This window comes from Eleutherodactylus coqui, chromosome 8, assembly GCF_035609145.1.
Source record: "Eleutherodactylus coqui strain aEleCoq1 chromosome 8, aEleCoq1.hap1, whole genome shotgun sequence".
Classification (NCBI taxonomy): domain Eukaryota; kingdom Metazoa; phylum Chordata; class Amphibia; order Anura; family Eleutherodactylidae; genus Eleutherodactylus; species Eleutherodactylus coqui.
In genome coordinates this window covers 172,647,872-172,664,916 of record NC_089844.1, presented here as the reverse complement: position 1 = coordinate 172,664,916, position 17,045 = coordinate 172,647,872, and the positions used below count along the sequence as shown (strand labels likewise).

The 17,045-nt window shown below is 40.9% G+C and overlaps 1 protein-coding gene across 2 annotated transcripts in view; it reads right to left on the bottom strand.

Moving 5' to 3' along the window:
• Window positions 1-3,158: 3,158 nt before the first annotated feature.
• The window catches only part of LOC136577193 (up-regulator of cell proliferation-like), a 34,385-nt gene continuing 20,498 nt past the window's right edge, over window positions 3,159-17,045 (bottom strand). For both annotated transcript variants that reach the window (XM_066576993.1, XM_066576992.1), the window contains exon 3: window positions 3,159-10,087. In XM_066576993.1, the coding sequence (XP_066433090.1) occupies window positions 5,409-10,087 (4,679 nt within the window). In that variant the 3' untranslated portion in view covers window positions 3,159-5,408. The remainder of the gene's footprint in view (window positions 10,088-17,045) is intronic.

The following is a 17,045-nucleotide window of genomic DNA, read 5'->3' as shown; positions in this document are numbered from 1 at the left end:
AAACGAAGAAAGGGCACAACACTGACAAACATACAAAAACAAGGAACCAGGTGAGGTAGACCACAAAACAAATAGTGGTACCCGTAGCGACCTGGATTATGACACTCGATGAGTGTTTACGAACACTCCACTAGGACAGGAATCTAAAAGACCCCAACAGAGCAAGAGTGGAAGTTAAACGGGCTCGTTTAATTGTGGTAGTGCCAGAGCCCGGATAGAGTTTTTTAGAATCTCTAAGCTCCACTCTGTCTCTGTGAAGAAGCGTATTAGACAGGTATCTATTCGCATCGAACGTGTATCGTTCGGTGCAAATTAAGATTTATAGGTCCTATCTGGACAAAATATGGTGGGGTGTAATAGTGTAATCACCCAACCCCAATATTTATAGAGCATCTGTATGTAATAGAAAAATGCTTAGGGTCAGTTAGAACTCAATATATTGTACTGGTAGTGTTTCTTTTCTCCAGATATTTGAGTACATAAATGCTGCGATTTGCCCTGATTATCAGCGGTCAGTCAGCCTATCTGTCAGATAGGCTGACCAGCGGAGATCCATATGCCGGCTCCTGCTCCTGGGTGAAGGCTCCCTCGGCGGAGATCCGCAGCAGGATACCCCAACGCCCGAGGACAGACAGCCTTAGGCAAAACATGCAGGAATGAGCACCCACCCATTCCCACCTTTTATATGGGCTAATGTAATGTCTACTGCTGTATACTTTGATCTTTGCTGTTTTTGTACTTTTCTCTCTTCCCGGATTACAAGGGTGGATTCACACGCGGTGCAAAAACTCATCACAAATCCATTGCAAAATCTGTGTGTCATTTGTGTGAATTTTGGTACACGTTTTCTGGTGTAGATTATGTATTTTGCATTAAGAACAAGTAACAGACCAGAATGACCAAATCAGGAATACAGAAGACAGGAAGCTGTGGGTTTAAAGGGTTTGTCTGGTTGTAAATTATTAATGGCCTATCCTCACAATAGGTCATCATTATTAGATTAGTGGTGATTCACTAATGGACCACTGCCAATCAAATATTCACTGGGCTGGTGTACTTTTGTACTGAGCTGATTTCTGCAGAAAGCTGACAGCTCCATTCCAATGCAGTGGTCAGGTTTGACATTGAAGGCCAAATTCTTAGGGTGCGTTCACACGAACGTATATCGGCTCGGTTTTCACGCCGAGCCGATATACGTTGTCCTCATGTGCAGGGGGGGAGGCTGGAAGAGCCCAGGAGCAGAAACTGAGCTCCCGCCCCCTCTCTGCCTCCTCCCCACCCCCTCTCCGCCCCTCTGCACTATTTGCAATGAGAGGAGGCGAGACGGGGCGGGGCTAAGTGGCGCAAATTAGCCCCGCCCCCGTCCCGCCTCTCCCCATTGCAAATAGTGCAGAGGGGCGGAGAGGAGGCAGAGAGGGGGCGGGAGCTCAGTTCCTGCTCCTGGGCTCTTCCAGCCTCTCCCCCCCTGCACACGAGGACAACGTATATCGGCTCGGCGTGAAAACCGAGCCGATATACGTTCGTGTGAATGCACCCTCAAGCCTAGCCACTGCAGTAAGAATAGAGCTGCTTCTTGTAGAAATCAGCTTGATGCTTGAGCGCACTAGCCCAATGAATGATTGTTTGGTGGGGATCCCATGTGATGGACCCTTGCCAATCTACTACTGATGACCTATTCTAAGGATAGGTCATTAATAGTTTACAACCAGACAACCCCTTTAAATAGTCCAGAGAGCATCATGATTAACCACAGCAGGTAAAATCACTTACAAATCACAGTCAGCGTGAAACATATGACTGAGAAAAGCTAAGACAAACTTAACAGTGAATAGCCAAGTGGTTAACGCTGCAGAGCATGACAGAGGTCCAGTGTTCAAGTCCAAGTGAACACAATTCCCAACTTCTCACTTAAAAGTGACCATCCCCTTTAATATGGAGAAAATTTATGAAACTAGAGACATTCACTGTGTTAATGAAATGAATATGACTCAAGTTTTTGTGCGGTAGCCATCTTGCATGGTCCTTCATACATTGTCATTTTCCCTTTTAAAATAAGAAACTACAGATATTAAATAGTTGTTCAAAAGAAGCCTTGAGTGAACAGCCAAGGCCGGAGCTACCAAAGGCTAATGAAAAGGCTTCCAGACTGGCCCCTATGTTGATATGACACGTTCCTTGCTGTTCAAATATGTTCCAAAGTATGCTCTCTAAACAACTTATTGTTAACCATTACTGTACTTTTGTGTTCTGAGTAGTTAATCATGTATGATTATACTGCACCTGCACTGCATTTGTTTGGCATTTTAGATGTAAAATTCCTTATTTTGCACATTTATATTGTGTTTATGTTTTTTCGACCAATGTTAATAAATTAATTATACTTAATTTGAACTACTGCAATCAAATCATGTGCCTCTATAAAAACTGCTGCCTGTCAATCATAAACAGATAACTTTGATCACGCTCAGTGGTCTTGTGATAAAACTTATTTCCTAAGCTCGTCTATCCTCTAACTGAATTTGGACCCCAGAAACATTTCATATAGCAAATAGTTTTGTTTGCACTACCAACTGTTTATGATTATTAAGCTTTATTTTGCACACTAAAACATATAAAGATACATTAGCAAAACTAACAGAAGATTGTACATCTGCTTTTATTCGTTGGACAGGCTTACTATCACCAAAAGCATGTATAATCCCCTTAAGTTGAATTTATTTAATAGTAATAGGGACATACACCATTTTTGGACGTGCTTTCTCCATGGTTGAGCCCCAAAGCATGCACACATGCAGTGCAGAGGACCACTGACTGCCTGCTGTAAAAATGATGTATTTTCCCAAGTCTTGGAGGTCTCAAAAATAGTAAAAGTCCAACCCTAGCCCAGGTGTTCCAGCAGGACTGAGGGCTTCACAAGCCTACTTTAGTATGTGAACACCATGAGTCATAGGGAAGAAACCCATATGGCAATATGGTTAAAATATAAGGCTTCTAGTTTAAAGTAGATTTGCACATACAAATATGTATTCACGAAAACTCAGGTTGCTCACCGATGACCGTGGAACAATAATCGCTCTGATCATTGTTGATACTGTGTTTTGCCAATTGGCAAACAACAAGTTCAGATATGGCTTTAAAGAAGAACAAGTGGGTTGATACAACACAATTTATTAATACAAATTAATAACTGATCAAATGAAACAAATTTACATAAAGATAGGTGATATTGCATAAACGTTTCAGTAAACAATAGTTAAACAATGGTTACATCAATACTTACATCACCAAGAGCCTTAGGTATACTTATCTGCTTTGTGCATCAGACTGAGAAGCAACGGAAAAAAGTCAGAGAACAGGGGCCTCTTGGGAATAACACTGTGAGAGGGCATTCCCCATCACAGGTCCAAAATGCTACTAACTCCCCAAAACCCTCTCCTGACTTTAATACTTTTTATGATTTATTGCTTGGATATTTGCATCACAAATATCAATGCATGGAGTTGCTTGTTGGAAAAAGTCACAATCTGAATTGACCATTAACCAGATCAAACAAACAAAACTGATTATTAAAACAAGGGCAAGCTCCAAATATACATAAGGCACAGCTCAGTCTTAAAGGGGTTGTCCTGAGGCAAATATCAAAATTTTACATTAGCCCATTCCCCCTGTCACCCCCTGGCATAAAATAGCAATTTAAAGCGGTTTTTAAACCGCTTGCTACTCACCGATCTGACGAAATATGAAGTTATAAAAATCTTCTCCTCAAGATGGCCGCCGGTCCTTTCCCAGGGATGCACCGCGGTTTTCTCCCATGGTGCACCGCGGGTCTTCTCCCATGGTGCACCATGGGCTCTGTGCGGTCCATTGCCGATTCCAGCCTCCTGATTGGCTGGAATCGGCACACGTGACGGGGCGGAGCTACGATGACGACGCGGTGACCAGATCTCCGGCACGAGCGGCCCCATTCACCAGGCAGAAGCACGGACTGCGCAAGCGCGTCTAAAAACGCCAGAAGACATCAGAATTAGACGGAGCCATGGAGACGGGGACGCCAGCAACGGAGCAGGTAAGTGAATAACTTCTGTATGGCTCATATTTAATGCACGATGTATATTACAAAGTGCATTAATATGGCCATACAGAAGTGCTTAACCCCACTTGCTGCCGCGAGACAACCCCTTTAAGACAATGATGATAGATTTGCATGAATAATTAGACAATGGATCACAAGACTCTATAGACAATGGTGGTAGAATTACAAGACAATGGTGATAGTATGTCTAGATATTAATCCTTATAATTTCTGAATACAAGATGGAGGGCTACAAATAGGCATTTATATTTGCACCACATACTGATGGTAGCAACTGAATATAATGGTTACATTGAAAAAGATGGAGAAAATCTGTTGTAAACTATTTGCAGATGACAGTGCATAAGGGTGCTTTAATAATGTGTGATAATTGATGATTATAATGATGATTCAGGATTAATAATTGAAAAAAAATAAAAATGACAACAATGGAAACAACTGAAGATGATGATACTGTATTAGGAGGAGTGTAACAGGATGGTATTATTGATGGTGACTGTGCTGGTATGATAGTAATATTTATTAGTGGTTGTAAAGATGATTAAAATTACATTATTAATTCATCGTATACAATTTTAAATCCAGTCATGTGTTATTAGAAACTGCTATCAAAGTAATAGAACTCTAACAGACCCCATTTTATGTCCATGTGGTCTGTTGGAATACTCCTTTAAATTTACAATCAGCAATAAGGCTACCAAGATGTGTCCAAATTAATTAGCAATGATCATCTGAGAAGGAACAAGAGACATCAACTGTGTGAAGTCACCACTGTGCTCTTTCTGAGGAACCAGCTCATTGTTACCTTTATTAATAGTGCAAAGTGCAACAAAGAAATATGTAGTGTCCAATCACAGGAAACAACACCTCAAATTACACCTTATTGCAGCAGAAAAGTAGCACATTATTACAAATGACTTCCCAGCGGAGATCTGATCATGTCTGAGCTCTCATAATGAGAAGAGGAATCCAGCAGAATTTAGCTTTTGCTCTGAACAGAGATCATGATATAATTTGAATAGCAGTACAAATGAAGAGAAGAACTTACTAGAGTGTTAATTTTATGTATATTAAAGGGGTTACAAGAGTTGTAAAATTGATGACCTGTCATCAGGATAGGCCATCAATATCTGATTGGTGGGGATCCGATTCTCAGAACCCCTTTATATCAGTGTTTGGAAAGGCCACAGCTCATCTGAGCGATGAAGCCTCTTCAGTATTCACATCTGAGTGCTATCTTCTTCATATTTTTTATAGCACCATTCTGAGTACTGCAGCCTTGTCTTATTAAAGTGAAGCTATTCTTTGATTCTTTTTATTCTTCATTCACATTAAATTGTTGCTGTAAGCTTCTCAGAGCATCTTTCTCTGTAACACCTTTCCAATCTTCTGAAAACTGGGCCGCTTCTGCTGTATACGCATCTGCAAACTTCCTATTAAACTCTAAGAAAACATATTTCCAGTAATGACAGGAATCGTTGACGTCAGGCTGAATGCTCCAGTCTGGGTAGATTGTACGGTACTCCTTGTAAGGCTGCTGTTTACCATCAGTATCTGTATTCACAAAAAACCTCTCCGAGTTGACATCTAGTGAGCATGTTGAGGTGATTAGACGGCCGCCTATTTTCCATGAACATTTTGCTAGACCTTTGGGTCTGTGGATGGAGGCAAAGTGCTCCTTATGTTCAGCACCTCCTGCTTCACAGGGGACTTTGCAAAATGGGCATTTTCTTCCACATCCAAAAACTTTCTTCAACAATTCTTTCTGAGGTTTGAGCTCAACCTTTGAAATTATTGCATCAAAACTCAATGAACGAAACTCTTCTTCAATTTGTTCTTTTGTTTCTGCAAGAAATATGTCAATGTCTCTGGAAAACTGGCTGATATCTGTCTTGTTGTGAAAAACAATCATTCGAGTTACACTTTGCGGAATCACCAAGTCCTTTTTTAAAATTCGGCAAATGGTTTTTAAAAAACTCTCAACATTTTCACTCTGAAGAGATCTTGGATTTTTTAGGGCAAGTCTGATTTTCTCAGTGATAGAAGACAGAATGTTTAGATGTAAATCTTCTAGATCCTTGGAGCCATCATACTGGACTTGTAGGTCTTCATTTATCCATGTTTTAACAAACTCTTCATACGAATTTATGTATTTTACATACTTGGTAAAATCTTTTTTCAGAAGCAACTTTTTAAGCACCGAATACTGGAAGAAACTTCGACTGCCATATATTTTGGCACTGTCACCATTTAGGAAATGGTTAATTACTTCTTTACCCAGGTGTTGGTAGATGTACTCATTTATCGCGGGCTTTAATCCAAGATCACAGAATTCTTTGGCGCGATGTTGGGATTCATCTTTTTGTTGGAAGATATTTTTGAAAATAAGAAAATAGTGAGGTTTTAATCTTTGAAGGCACAGAAATGGGTCGTTCTCTTGAATGAATTGATCATGCATCATTTGAAAGCTTTGCACTGAGTTACCTAGAATCTTCAGTTTGATGTCCAACTCAAATACCGATGTTGTATGAAACTTTGCAGCCTCTTTGTCACTGAGCGACCCGTTGATGATATTTAGAAGTTCCCATGTGTATGTTTTATCATAGTCTTCTCTTTTGCTTATCTTCTCTTTGACATAATCGCCGCACCTTTGCATCAATGAGCTTGCAAGGTCTTGCACACCATGGTAGCATTCATGTCTTAGCCTTTCCTTTGAGTCTTGACCCACATCCCAGATTTCAAAATGTTTTTCATTCATGTTAAAGTCATTGCCTTTAAAATCTGCCAAAGATGTGATGCTAAGTAACTTCTCATTTATGAAGCCTCCTTTAATATCCATATTTTGTTTCAACTGCTGCAGCATTTCTTGGTTGACGTTGCGTTTCATCATCTTATCGCGCGACAACTCTGATGATGCATTCCACATTACTTCAAATTCCTCCTTAAGATTTTCATCCTTAAGGTGATTTTTTTCCTTTCTGCATTTCTCCAAAAGACTTGTAACTTTTTCTTCAAAATGTTTTTGGTATGTCCTTTGAATATTCTGGATTTCATATTTTCCTTTCCGGATTCTAATGGCGTCTTTGAGTTTGTTGATTGCATAATACTTCAGTTCTTGGCTAAGGTATTTCACATTTAATTGGAAACTTTCTCTGTACCCTTCAAGCAAGTGCACATTTTCCGTTTTGCTTTCATAATAACTTTGCAGCATTTTTTGCATGGCATTTTCACCTTCCTGCACAATGTTCTCCAGATCATTTGTAATGGTATTACATGTATTATCATTCATATTTTCAAGAGGAATATTTTTAATGGTGGTTTCTGCTGTAAGGAGTGAATCATGGACCTGCTTACGAAAGCACCAATCCCACTGTGAGTACCTTATGCACAGTTTATTGTATGCTGCAGCCACAAGACTGTTTCTGAAGTTGAAGATGAAGTTTTCATGTTTCACAGCACTCCACAAAGTTTTTATCCACTCAAGGAATTCACAAATATGTTGTGCTTTGTGTTCCAATTTATTTTCCTTGATATACTTAAGCAAATATGCCTTTAAACTGTTAACCGTCTCACTGTAGCCAGAGCTTATTGTGGCCATGGGTGGGGTGCCTTGCCAAAGGCCAGGAATATACCAGTTGTGTTCTTTCAGATCATATACCATTAGATCGCTAAATTTGACTTTGCTTTTTTTCTCCATTTTTGCTGCCAACTCTGTGATTTCATTTAGCTGTTCCAAGAATCTATTTCTGTCTCTTGAGTTCAGTGTATGGGCCGACACATCACTCACGTTCTGATGAACAAACAAGCAGGTGGGTTTTTTCCCCACGTCTTTCATCCTCAGAAATGCATGGACCACAATCTGTAAAATATCTTTCATTTCTGCTGTATTTTCCATTGACATGTTCACTATGGCGATATCACTCAACCCAACTACGAGTGTGGCCAACTCATTGTCATGTTCATAACTGTCCTCCAGAGAAGCCAACTCAGGAGCTTTCAACCCTTCAGTGTCGATCACCAGAACAAAATCGCAGTCTAGTTCTTCCTGGAAGTTCTCCTTTACTTTGATAAGAGTCATGAAGGCTCCTCGTGTGCAACGTCCACTGGCCACCGGGAACTGTAGACCAAACATGGTGTTCAGAAGAGTGGACTTCCCCGTACTCTGGACTCCCAACACAGTTATAACACTTATCCTACATTGTCCTCCCATCTTCTTATCCAGTTCAATCAGGACATCAGTTATCCACTGTAATGGAATGTTAGAGACATCTCCATCAATCAACTCCAATGGGAACCCATCAAGAAAAAGATCTGCAGCTATTTCTGGGAGATTACTAAACTTTCTTTGATTTATTTTCTTATTCTTCAACATAAAAAATTCAGTGCCATAAAGTTGCCCCAACTCCCGCAAGAAATGTTCCGTTCCCAAGGTGCTATCACATAATTTCTGATCTAACTGCCTTAACTCCTCATGATTGACTGACCATGAGCTCGGACAAAACTCTTCATATTTAGATCGTAAGTCGCATAGGTTTTTTCTAGAAATTGGATCAAGTTTATATTTCATCCACTTTATGAAGTACCACCTGCCTGTCTGGGATAACGTAGTGAGTGCCGATATAAATGTCATCATTCCTTCCGCAAGGTTGTGCTCACTTTGTTTCTTAAGCAGCTCATGACGTTCCTTAATCAATCGAGACTTATAATTGTCTAGGCTTTCCAGACCTTGCTTCCTCATTCTGCACAGTTCTTTCTCTAGCACAGTCAGTTGTTTCCAGAGATCTCCTTGTAACCTCAAAGTCTCTTTCTTATATTCCATAACCTCTTTAATCTCATCTGTGATTTTCATAGCTGCTTCTTTAGCTGTTGCACATTCTTCAGAGCTTTCATCCACCTTGAAGCCAAATTCACAAGCTATTTCTGAGATACCTTCCAAATTTTCTCTTTGGGGGAATTTTTTTAAGCAAGTTGTCATAATCTGCTTTATCTTGCTGACTAGTCGTGCATCATTAGCACCAGAGGCCTTTCGAATTATGTTTTTATGGTCAATCTTCAGAACTGGAAAAAGCATTTTCAGGAACTTCTGAGAGTCTTCATCTTCCCAGGTTGCAGCATGCATAATAAAGTAGTACTTTGTGTCATTGTTATTGCATCGGGATAACAATTTGAACTGTTCTTCATCAAGACTTTCAGTAAATATAAATACTGCTATTGATATTTGTGCTAGAAAACTAAACTGTGCCCAATTGGTCTGAAGGTCTCCACGCAGATTGCTCACTGTAATAGGTTCTGAGAAGATGTCTGAACTCTTACTGCCAGTAGGAAAGTACCAAGCTAACTCTACTAACCCATCTGAAATTTCTCGATCTATATTCCCACATTCCATCTCCCTATAAACAAAAAAAGTGTTGTGTTGATGAGTTGTGTTGAGAATCTCATTTAGTATCTTTGATTTTGACATCTTTTGACTCCCTATTCTGACAAAAGAGAAGATTGGCATTGATATGTTCACCAATCTGTTTTCTTCAAACCCTTTAGAGTCAGCCAAGGCCTGAGGTCTCCACTTCTTAACAATATCTCTCATTGCCCATAACATGAAGGTACATGACGGACCAGCGCTGTCAGGAAGCAGCAGAGGAACTGCAAACTGGCACATGGACATCTTAGTTATAATCTCTTGTTGAAGAAAGCTGTCAGAACAATGCAGGACAAGACAGAGAACGTCTGAAGGGTTGAGAACCTCCAGATCCTCACATTCACAGTCAGTATAAAGATCATCTTCCTGTGGATCATCAAAATCATTTTGCATAACCTGTGTGTTCCTTGCCGTACTATTTAATGCCATCAATTTCTTTAGGAAAGTCATGGGGATATCCGCAATTGTCGGGGCGTCTGTCATATTTAAATGATCTGACCCAATATCTAGGATGTCTCTTACAGTGAGTTTTGAAGTTTTATGATAGCTTAGCATTTCAAATAAGGAATGTCTTCTTTCTGCAAAAAAAGAGACTTAAATTATTGTCCAGTCTACTTTATGGAGAATGCATTCTGCAAAACTGGTAATACGGGGCAGCTGGGCAGCACCAAGTAGATGTTTCATGCAAAACAATAGAAAGGGTCGGGAGGGGTATCAACTCTTCTTAAGGAGAGCACCTAGAAGGTGTGTGAGAAGACACCTAGGAGGTGAGTGAGGAGACATAAGGACCGTGCACGCTCCTCTGGGAAATATATGAAAATAAGGAAGATGGAACAATACCTCTGCAGCACCACCTATTGGAAGGCAGCATTGCTGCAAGTCAATGTCAGACTCTTTGTACAAGTCTTTATAACAATGATTAGGAATTGACCAAAAGCCAGGAAACCACAGACAGCTGTTTCAGAGTTTCTGCCCCTCATCAGTGTGCAGTAGGTTTCTGGCTTGGCTAGTATGTGTTCTAGCCAAGCCAGAATCCTACTGCACACTTATTGAGGAGCAAAAACACAGAAACAGCTGTATTTATATGGTTTTCTGGCTTTTGGTCAATTTCTAATCATTGTTATAAAGACTTGTATGAAGAGTCTGACATTGATTTGCAGGAATGCTGCCTTCCCATAGGTGGCACTGCAGAGATATTGTTCCAACGTCCTTATTTGCAAACAATAGAAAGCTATGAATTTTCATTTACTCATAGGGACCATTGTGAGGTACTGAGGGGCGTGATGGTGGATTGTCGCTACATCGCCCCTAGGTTCCGCTATTACGCCTAGTAGGGCTGGAGGTAGCACATGTCCCGATGTTGGAGATATGAAAAGCCAGGAGTGCAATGTAATCTCCAGCAAGTACTTGCTGGAGGTCTTTTCTTTAAAAGTATCTGGGCCTGGTTTTTTGGAATGGATGTCAAGTTGGTAGTGGGGCTGTCCATTCCACTTCCTCCACTCCAGGTTATTGGCGAGGTCAATCAGCACAGGTGCTGAGGCTGAGCCAGGATAGGTGTGGATATAAGTAGCAGTGTGCACTGACACAGGGGGGAGTAAAATGGCTGCGGGACCCTGGCAGCCTGTGATACCGGCTAAAGGTAAAAACCCTGCTGTGTGGTGCACCTGCTAAGCATGACTTGTACAGGCCGGGACTGCCTGTTATCAGATTATTGGACTGTTATTTGTTTGCCTGAAGCTAAGGCTGAATTTGTATTGTGTTTTCTGGACTGAAATAAACGCAGGTCATGCCTGCACTTGGACTTTACCCACTGGTTTTCCGTCTCTGACTGCCGCAGCCCGCACTCTACCGAGCTGTCCTCCCACACCATGTACTAGGTTTTATTTTTCTTTCTCTTTTCTGAGTCTCTAGTATGTTATTCTGGTTCGTTTATCTCATTTACTTTAATTGAAATATAATTGATTCACTGTTCAAACGTGAGTGAGAAAGAGAGTTGAGTTGTGATAAGGTAGTAGTGACTACTGAGGAAAGAAAATACACCATGCTGTGACTATTAGGTGTAAATGATGGGAAGCTTTATAGGTCTACTATAAATGGTGGAAAGGTCTACTATAGGCTGCCTGGACAAGCAGAAGAAATGGATGAACTTTTTCTTACTTTAGATGGCCAAGCTCTTAAAAAAGCACAACATAATGATCATGGGAGATTTTACTTATCCAGACATTTGTTGGGAATCTTTCTTAGGCAAAAGTAATAGATCCAACAAATTTTTCTCCCCTCTTGATGACAGCTTTATCTTACAAAAGCTAGAACAGAAAACAAGGGGATCTGCTATCTTGGACCTAAAGGCCCTTGTAGACAGGACGAATGTCAGGCAAACGATGCCCAACACTCATCCCCCCCATATTAGCTCCCATGCGCCTGCACAGGAGCTAGTATCATTAGCTCTCAGCAGGAAGGCAGCAGATTTCTCTCCTCTCGCTCCTCCGCTGCTCTCCATTGACATAATACATTTACACTGAATGAGGAGTAATCAGCTGATCGTCCATCATTTATGCAGCATAAACGATGGACGTTTAGCTGATCGCTCGTTGTTTAGTGTAACTAGCGGCCATTCAGTATTGAGTGGCCACTGTGTTATGTCAATGGAGAGGGGCAGGGGAGCGAGAGGAGAGAAATCTCCTGCTGCCACCCACCACTGGCGTCCTGTGTAAACCAGTATTATTCTTACCAACAGGGAGGAAATGGTTGAGGAAGTTAGAGTGGCAGGGACCTCAAACCTCAGGGACAAATGACACTGCAAAAAAGGACCTTACAACTATCTGCAGAGACTTTGAAGACCTCGGAAAGAAGGTGAAGGAACTAGGAGCACAGATGGTTTTCTTCTTCATCCTCTCAGTGGATGGCCATGGAATAAGAAGATGGAACAGGATTCTAGAGGTGAACAGCTGGCTATGTTGATGGTGCCGTCAGCAAAGATTTGGATTTCTAGACCATGGAGTGAATTACCTATATGATGGACTGCTTGCTAGAGACGGGTTGCACCTTACAAAAACAAGGTAAGCATATATTTGGTGGGTGCCATGCTTCCCTCATTAGGAGAGCTTTAAACTAGAACAATACGGAAAGGGAATTGAAAGGCCAGGTAAAAATGTACAGCTAATTAATACATTTGAGAACCTGGCTATTAGAAATGGAAAGAAAGAACAAAGAAAAAATTCTGAAGGCAAGTAGAGGAGCAGGAGACACCAATCACAAACTAAAATGTTTTTACACAAATGCACAGAGCATGGGAAACAAACAAGGAGAATTGGAGCTCCTAACACAGGAAGAGAAATATGATGTCATAGGCATCACAGAAACTTGGTGGAATGATACACATGATTGGAATACGAGGCTTGAAGGATACAATTTATTTATAAGAAACAGACCAAAAAAGGGGGAGGAGGTGTTGTGTAGTATGTTAGAAAAATATTAAAAACAGAAAGGCAGATTTCAATGAACTCAGAAAGGGGGTAGGAAGAATCCAATGGCTGAATGTTCCTAAGGACAGAAATGTCCAAGAAGGTTGGGAAATATTGCGAAATGAGATTCTCTAATCATTAACAATTAGAGATGAGCGAGCATACTCGCTAAGGACAATTACTTGATCAAGCATTGTCCTTAGCGAGTACCTGTCCGCTCAGAAGAAAAGATTAGGCTGCCGGCGTGGGTGAGCAGTGAGTTGTGGGAGTGAGCAGGGGGCAGTGGGGGGAAGAGAGAGATCTCCCCTCCATTCCCCCCGCTCTCCCCCGTCGCTCCCCGCTCCCCGCCGGCAGCCGAATCTTTTCTTCCGAGTGGGCAGGTACTCGCTAAGGACAATGCTTGATCAAGTAATTGTCCTTAGCGAGTATGCTCGCTCATCTCTATTAACAATCCCTAAAAAAAGGAAGAATGGTAAGCATTCAAAGAAACTCGGATGGATGAACATAGAACTTGCACACATGTTAAAAAAGGAAGAAAAATATGTTTATCAAATGGAAAGAGGGGGGGGAATATCTAAAGATGAATATAATGCGGTCTGCAGAAACTGTAGGACAAGTGTCAGAAAAGCTAATAATGAATTGAGGCTTGCAACAGAGGCCAAAAGCAATAAAAAAGGACTTTGGGGGTATGTCAAAAGCAAAAGAAAAGTCAAAGATGCTATTGGATGCTTACAAGATGAAAATGGTGAATTGGTTAAGAATGATGTTGAGAAGGTTGAACTTTTAAATTCCTATTTTGTATCTGCTTTCTCTCAGTAAGTAGATGGAACTGATCTTTTCAGTACTATTGGGGGACTAAAAGAATGCAGGCTATCTGTAAGCAGAGAGATGGGGACACTTAGCTAACTTAAATTAATTCAAGTCTCAAGGCCTAGATGAATGACATCCTAGGATACTAAAGGAAGCAGCGGAAGTAATTGCTGAACCACTCGCCATAATCTTTGAAAATTCCTGGAGAACAGGAGAAGTCCCAGAAGATTGGAAAAGGGCAAATGTTGTCCCATCTTCAAAAAAGGAAAGAAGGTGGATCCAGGAAACTACAGGCCTGTGAGCCTGACTTCTATACGGGGAAAGATCTTTGAACAATTATTAAACAGCATGTATGCAAGTACTTGGATGAAAATGTAATAATTACCAGAGCCAGAATGGGTTTGTAACAAACATGTCATGCCAGACTAATCTAATGTCCTTCTATGACAGTATCACCGACTAGTTTTATCAGGGAAAATAATTATTTAAAAAATCACCAAATATGGGATTGACAAGGCAACTGTTAGGTGGATTCACAACTGGCTGGGTGATCATACTCCAAGAGTGGTCATAAATGGCAGCACACCCAAGTGGAAGAATGAAACAAGTGGAGTACCACAAGGCAGAGTGCTAAGCCCAATGTTGTTCAACATTTTTATAATGAGCTGGAGGAGGGAATTGATGGGGAACTGATCAAATTTGCTGATGACACAAAGCAATGAGGGATAGCTAACACTAGGGAAGAGAGAGAGGGAGTATTCAAAAAGATCTAGAAAAGCTTGCACAGTGGGCAGCGACTAACAGAATGGTATTTACAAGGCGAAATGCAAAGTCCTACAAAAAAAATGAAGAAAGCACATGCAGAATGGGAGGAATTGAGCTAAACAGCAGCACATGTGAAAAACACTTGGGTATACTAATAGATCATAGACTGAACATGAGTCAACAATGTGATGCAACAGCCAAAAAGGCAAACACAATTCTGGGATGTATTAAGAGAAGCATAGAGTCTAGATCACGTGAGGTCATTATCCCCCTCTACTCTTCCTTAGTCAGATCTCATCTGGAATACTGTGTCCAGTTCTGGGCACCCCACTTTAAAAAAGACATAGACAAACTGAAACAAGTTCAAAGAAGAGTTACCAAGATGGTGAGCGGTCTGCAAATCATGCCCTATGAAGAACAGTTATAGGATCTGGGATTGTTTAGCTCGCAAAAAGGAAGGCTGAGAGAAGACTTAATAGCTGTCTACAAATATCTGAAGGGCTGTCACAATGCAGAGAGATCAGCCCTATTCTCATTTGCACAAGGAAAGACTAGAAGCAATGGGATGAAATTGAAAGGGAGGAGACACAAATTAGATATTAGAAAAAACTTTCTGACAGTGAGGGTGATCAATGAGTGGAACAGGTTACTACGGGAGGTAGTGAGTTCTCCTTCAATGGAAGTGTTCAAACACAGGCTGGATAAATATCTGTCAGGGGTGATTTAGTGAATCCTGCATTGAGCAGGGGGTTGGACCCAATGACCCTGGAGGTCCCTTCCAATACTAACATTCTATGATTCTCAAGGTTGGATTTCAGAAAAGCAGATTTTAATAGATTTTTAATGGAAAGAAGGTAAGAAGGATCCAATAGCTGAATGTTCGTAAGGAGAGAAATATCCAAGAAGGTTTGGAAATATTTCGAAATTAGATTCGTAAAGCACAATCGGTAACAAAAGATGGAAGAATGGGAAGCATTTAAAGAGACCAGGAGGGATAAACACAAAACTTGCACACATGTTAAAGAGGAAGAAAAATATGTTTATCAAATGGAAAGAGGGGGTATAGCTAAAGAAAAATGTAATATAGTCTGCAGAAACTGTAGGGCAAGTGACAGAAAAGCTAAAGCTAATAATGAACTGGGGCTTGCAACAGAGGCCAAAAGCAATAAAAAAGGATTTGGGGGGGTATGTCAAAAGCAAATGAAAAGTCAAAGTTGCCATAAGATATTTACAGGATTTAAATGGTGAATTTGTTTAGAATGATGTTCAGAAGGGCCAAACTTTTAAATTCCTATTTTGTAGCTGTTTTTTCTTAGAAAGTAATTGTAACATCAACTAATCTTCCCTGTGCTATTGGGGGGGGGGGGGGGGGGGGAGAATGCAGGCTTTCTACTCTTCTGTAGTCAGACTTCAACTGGAATACTGTGTCCAGTTCTGGGCACCATAATTTAAAAAGGACATTGAAAAACTGGAGCAAGTTCAGAGAAGAGTTACCGGGGTGGTGAGCGGTCTGCAAATCATGTCCTATGGGGAATAGTTAAAGGATCTGGGAATGTTTAGTTTGCAAAAATGAAAGCTGAGAGGAGACTTAATAGTTGTCCACAAATATCTGAAGGGCTGTCACAGTGCAGAGGGATCAGCTTTATTCTCATCTGCACAAGGAAAGACTAGAAGCAATGGGATGAAACTGAAAGGGAGGAGACACAAATTAGATATTAGAAAAAACTTTCTGACAGTGAAGGGGATCAATGAGTGGAACATGTTACCATAGGAGGTGGAGAGTTTTCCTTCAATGGAAGTCTTCAAACAGAGGCTGGGATGATTTAGTAAATGCTGCATTGTGCAGGGGGTTGGACCCTGGAGGTTCTTTCTAACTCTATGATTCTAGGATTCTACGAATGTGTGTATAAAGGATGGTATAAAGGATGGTTGCTGTCTCCTGGGGGAAAGGAGGAGATACTGTTAGACCTATTGTGGAAGAGAAGGGCTCCACCCATTGGACTCTTCAGCTCAGAATGAGCAGAGGTCTATATGAATAAACTACAAGTTATACTAAATCTTTCCCCATAAACAATATATCAGTCTCCTCAGCTCCTCCTGCTCTATAACATCCTGCCTGTAGTTTGGACAGCAGATTCCCTCTAAAGTCATTGCGATTGGTGAAAAAGCGAGTGCTTTGTAGATCCTGTTTTCTCAGACCTGTATCACATTTGCCGGTGTAAATACAGCAAGCGGAAGCTTATTTGTGCTACCATATCTGTGCAGGAAGCTTGGATCTGGTATCTTCTCTATGTAGTAAGCTTAGATCGGGGTTCTGTAATCGTATTTATGTAGCAAGCTCAGTTCTGGCAATGTCTCCATGTAGTGAATGTCAGGGTACTTTAGAACAATTTGGGGAGGGGGCCCTCAATTTTCATACAGCCCTATGTCCTTAGTAGCCTTAATCCACAACTGTAACCAAGAGCAGATAAAGGGGAGAGTACAAAGAAAGGGAATA